We start from the raw sequence: 4,562 nt of genomic DNA, 5'->3' as shown, positions 1-4,562 counted from the left end.
AGCATGTATTAAGAATGATGCGAGATGCGTGGTTATGGTCCTATGCTTCTAGCTAGCCAGTTTAGTGCGGGGATTTTATAAAACGTGCCTATCAGTTTATGGCTTTTAATTTGCTTTAAGCACTGTCTACTTTACTCTAATTATTTATTGATGCAGACGGCCGCTTAAAGACGCTGATTAAGGAGTAGTGCTGCATGTCTCATGTTTATAATTACGCCATTATTAAGTGCTTAATTCTCTTTAATTTACAACCAACTAATTCCCCTATGTAATCATATGCATCTATCATTGTGTCACTCATTTTGTTATTACCCTTATCATACCCAATCTAGGCTGATTTAGCTTCCAGTAGCAACTACGAACTTGTAAACACCAGCACGGGAAATTTGTAAACACCCGCACGGGTGAATTACCGTGAATTACATCATTTCTGAATCATTTATTTACATTGCTGAATTGGAATATAGGGAACTCTTTAGAGTTTGGGATTCAACCTTTTGAGGCAAGATTTTTTAATTAAAATAAAATCTTACCAAGAAAATCTGTTGAGTTGGAATGTGGGAACTGAGATTCAACCTTTTGGGACAAGATTTTTTAATAAAAATAAAAATCTTACCAAGAAAATAGAGAGTATGCCCGCATGGACAACTTAGTTGGGAAGAAAAATCATGAATCGAGTCTCACCAGTGGAGTGTGCAAGCAACCTACCTCTCAAAGTGAGGGCGTATATGAGCAAAAGCCTAATCTCTATGTTCAGACGCTAGGGCCTTGGGATAATTGGGATTCTAACATTTTGGAAGAAAGAAAGCAGAGAGTGTTGTATAAGGTGGAATTAATTAAAAGTTAATGCAGTCACAGTTTTTTTTTGTTGGGTACAACTAATAGAGTGAAGTTAATTATCAGGGATTATATTAATTAACACTGAAATTTATGATATTAATTAATGATACCACTCCTGATCTAGCTTGTTTGTACTCTACTGGCCTGGGGGCAGTCTATGGATAACAACTAGTAGTGATATATAAGCGCTACTGTTTTGAGATGTAACGGTCGACGCGGCTACCGACCCGACCCTCAGCCGTTGTGCGTTACGATCTCCCCCATTTCCATGGAAGACTCGCTGCTCTGCGCCGCCGCCTTCTCTTCGCCGGCGTCCTCTTTGCTCTTCATATACATGCCGTAGACGTAGGAGCAAAACCCCCAGACGCAGAGCGCGGTGGAGACGGCCTTGGAGCCGCCGAAATGGTCGTGGTAGACGAGGACGCCGCCGAGGACGTTGATGGTCATGAGAGCCGTCATGCAGATCCCGCCGGTGAGGGACGTGGTGAGGAACACCATCCCGGCGGTGCCCATGAAGCAGAGCTGCCACGTCACCAGGTTGAACGCCACCGTGAGGCAGTAAGCCCTGGGCCCCAGGTCGAATTCCCGCTCCATCTCCGCCTTCATTTCCCCGAACCCGCCGCTGGCCGCCATCCCCACCACGGAAAACGCGGTGGCGGCCACCTCCATCACCAGCTGCATTTCCACCACCATGGCGTAGCAGTAGACCTTCGCGTAAACCCTCTCCATTACCGGCAAATAGAGGGCGAACAGCAGCCCGGCCCCGACCGTTGAGAAGAACCCGAAGAAAAACTTGGCCCGAGTCAGGCCCTCGGGCTTGTCATGGCCCGAACTCAGAGCCAGCAAAACAGAACTCAGAGTTAAAAGGATAACACAGTTAAGGTTGGCGAATGTGAGTTTCTGTTTCACGATAATCATGGAAGTGATGAGAGTGAAGACAAGCTGAGTAGAGAGAAGCAAGGAGTTTGTTGAAACGGGGAGATAAGAATTCCCCCACGAAAACAGGAGGTTGTTGAGGCCTAACAAGAACCCGATAATTACGGACACCACGAAAATCTGCGAGGTAAACCGGGAAAACGGCCGGCGTTGAGTGGACTGAAAAACATAGTAAGGGAGGAAGACGGCGGGGAGGAGAAGAGGGAATCCGGCGGACTGGACCAAAGTGGACACCCACCTGCTAGAGCCCTTGTGGATGAAATAGAACTTTGAAAGGAGGCTAGAAGACACCGACCCCACAAACAGAAACATGTAATTGATTCCTAGGAGAAGGAGGTAGCGTTTGCTCCCTCTTCTTCTGTCTCCAACTTCATGCATTGGGTCGGTTGATGTCTTCTCGCCGCCGGCAAAGTGGAGCAAGAATTTATTGCTTTCTTGCCGGCGGTGAGAGTCGGAAGAGGGCAGTGGTGGTTGTTTAGGCGGCGCTGCACCAGAGAAAGCCATTAAAGATCAGAGTGAAGAGAATCTGATGGATGGATGCTGGCAGCTGGCGAGACTATGTGATATATATCTTCCTATAATCTATATATATAGAGAGAGACGGAATTTTAGGTGCCTATTTCTATTTCCGAAATTCTTTTTATTTTGACGGAATTTTTAGTTTTTAGTTTAAAATTAAAAAATAAAAAATAAAATTGGTGATAGTAGACTCTCAATTTTGTCAAACTAATTCTAAGCTTACAGAATCTCATCCTTAAAGTCACTGCGGAAGTATGGTATAGGCTTAAAGGTGCCTCCTGTTAGAAGGGCCTGCTCAGGACACCTCGTGGACATTCCAAAAAAAGTCACTGCGGAAGTAAATCACGGGTGGCACAATCAACTCACCGGTCAAATCTTAGTCTTCATATGCACACAAGAAATCTAATGATCTAGACCTGCCATCATCCTTATCTTCAAATCAGGCGACAAACCAATTAAGCTAAACCTTGAGAGCAATTTTTAGTTTAGTTTAGTTTAATTTGTAAGCATATACACATAGAAAAATCTACAAGTTACTTGACATGTTATGACTCTTTTAAATGGGAAGTCACAAGCTCAAATTTCAATAGAAAGATTGAGTTTTTATACTTAACATTTTATATATATACACAAGAATCTCAACATTTTAACTACATCAATCCGCCATCGCCCCACCTAAAGTAGAGTTACATGAATGACGAGGCCAGGAGAGGGGCCCACGAGTCAAGGTCAAAGCTAGAGACAAATGTCATTGTTTGTGGAACACAGGTGTCACAGAGTGATAGAAGTAACTGAATAGTTGAGATTTGAGATTGTTGGGTCGCTGTAATTAACTTCAAAATAATATTATCAGATCAAAATGTTAGTCTGAGGGCCTAAAGAGTTGGGACGAGAGACTTTGCCGTTTTGAGAATAAGGAATTGATGGGTGGTGAGCATAAATTTAAGAGATAAAGTTATGTTGTATCAAATATGATCTCATCAATTTTAATTGAATTGAAGTAATTGCTTATTTGACATTTTGTCTGCTTGCATTTAACACTATAAGTCAGTGCGTTTCCCTCTTTTATGCTACCGTTACAATATTTTAACGGTTTTACTCTCTTATTATAATTCATTTATAAATGTTGATAATAGTAGTATAAGATATTCTGTTGAATACCAACTACGAATCCCCCTTTTGATTATTAAACCGTTTGAGGAAGTATGACTATTGGATACCATGATTTTCTTTTACAAATTTTGGATTTTCAAATTTATATTTTTTTCCTTTAATTTAAAAATTTATATGCAGAACATATTAAATGTGTTTATTTTTATTGTTGGCAATTTAAAATATTACGGAGTATTTGATTTTTAAAATTTACCTACTAGACCCGCCAATCTACCTCACAAATTATCTCTCGAATTTTGAATGTTCACAATTTACTTTTTAAAAATTCACAATTTGTATGCTACAAACACACAATGTTAACATACACAATTTATGTGTTTTGACTTACAAATAATTTATATTTTTCATAATAAAAATATATAGAATCATCATCAACCACCTTACAAGGTGAACCCTATCCATGGTATAACAATACAATCTACTTGGGGTGGGTAGATCCTAAAAATACCAACCCACAAACATTCAGTATATAAATTGTAAATATTCAGTATATAAATTGTGTTTTGTACTGGGGTCCCCTTTGTAAGGTGGACCCGTGCCCACAGAATAATTTGCACTATTAGTCTGATTTGGCTAGCATGTCTATAACTACTATTGTTATTTGTGTAACACTTGTGTGAGACGTCTTATGAGTCTCAATCCGTGAGGCGGGTGAGTCAAATTATTGATTAATGAGTCAGATCTTTGACTACACTACATTAATCAAATATTCGACCCGTCTCACAGATTGAGGCTCGTGAGTCGTGAGACGGTCTCACACAAGTTATTGCCTTGTTGTTTTTGGATTTCATCTGCCTTGTATGCAACTAAAAAAAAAAAAAAGAATATAAAATTCAATACTCAAGCATAATATTAATAAGATATGTTGAATTGCACTATAGGAACCTAGATCTGTCAAACTTCATTTCCATTTGTCAGTAACAAAAATTTTAGCAAAAATAAAAAATAAAAAATTCTTCAACAATTTTTTTAATGTCTTATTCAATTTCACTGCGTCACATTTATTTCTATTAATTATTATGTCTATCTATTTAAAATCTCAACTATTTCATTAGCTTCAAATTTTTAAAGTGAAATTTTGGATGGTGTGGGAG

General features: G+C 39.5%; 1 protein-coding gene across 1 annotated transcript; it reads right to left on the bottom strand.

Moving 5' to 3' along the window:
- Positions 1-815: 815 nt before the first annotated feature.
- On the bottom strand, positions 816-2,321 carry LOC115999958 (probable purine permease 4). Its single transcript, XM_031239933.1, has one exon. The coding sequence runs from the start codon at positions 2,278-2,280 to the stop codon at positions 1,075-1,077; it is 1,206 nt and encodes a 401-aa protein (XP_031095793.1). The 5' UTR covers positions 2,281-2,321; the 3' UTR covers positions 816-1,074.
- Positions 2,322-4,562: the final 2,241 nt, after the last annotated feature.

Source organism: Ipomoea triloba, chromosome 12 (genome assembly GCF_003576645.1).
Source record: "Ipomoea triloba cultivar NCNSP0323 chromosome 12, ASM357664v1".
In the NCBI taxonomy this organism is placed as follows: Eukaryota; Viridiplantae; Streptophyta; class Magnoliopsida; order Solanales; family Convolvulaceae; genus Ipomoea; species Ipomoea triloba.
This window is presented reverse-complemented; position numbering and strand designations above follow the sequence as displayed.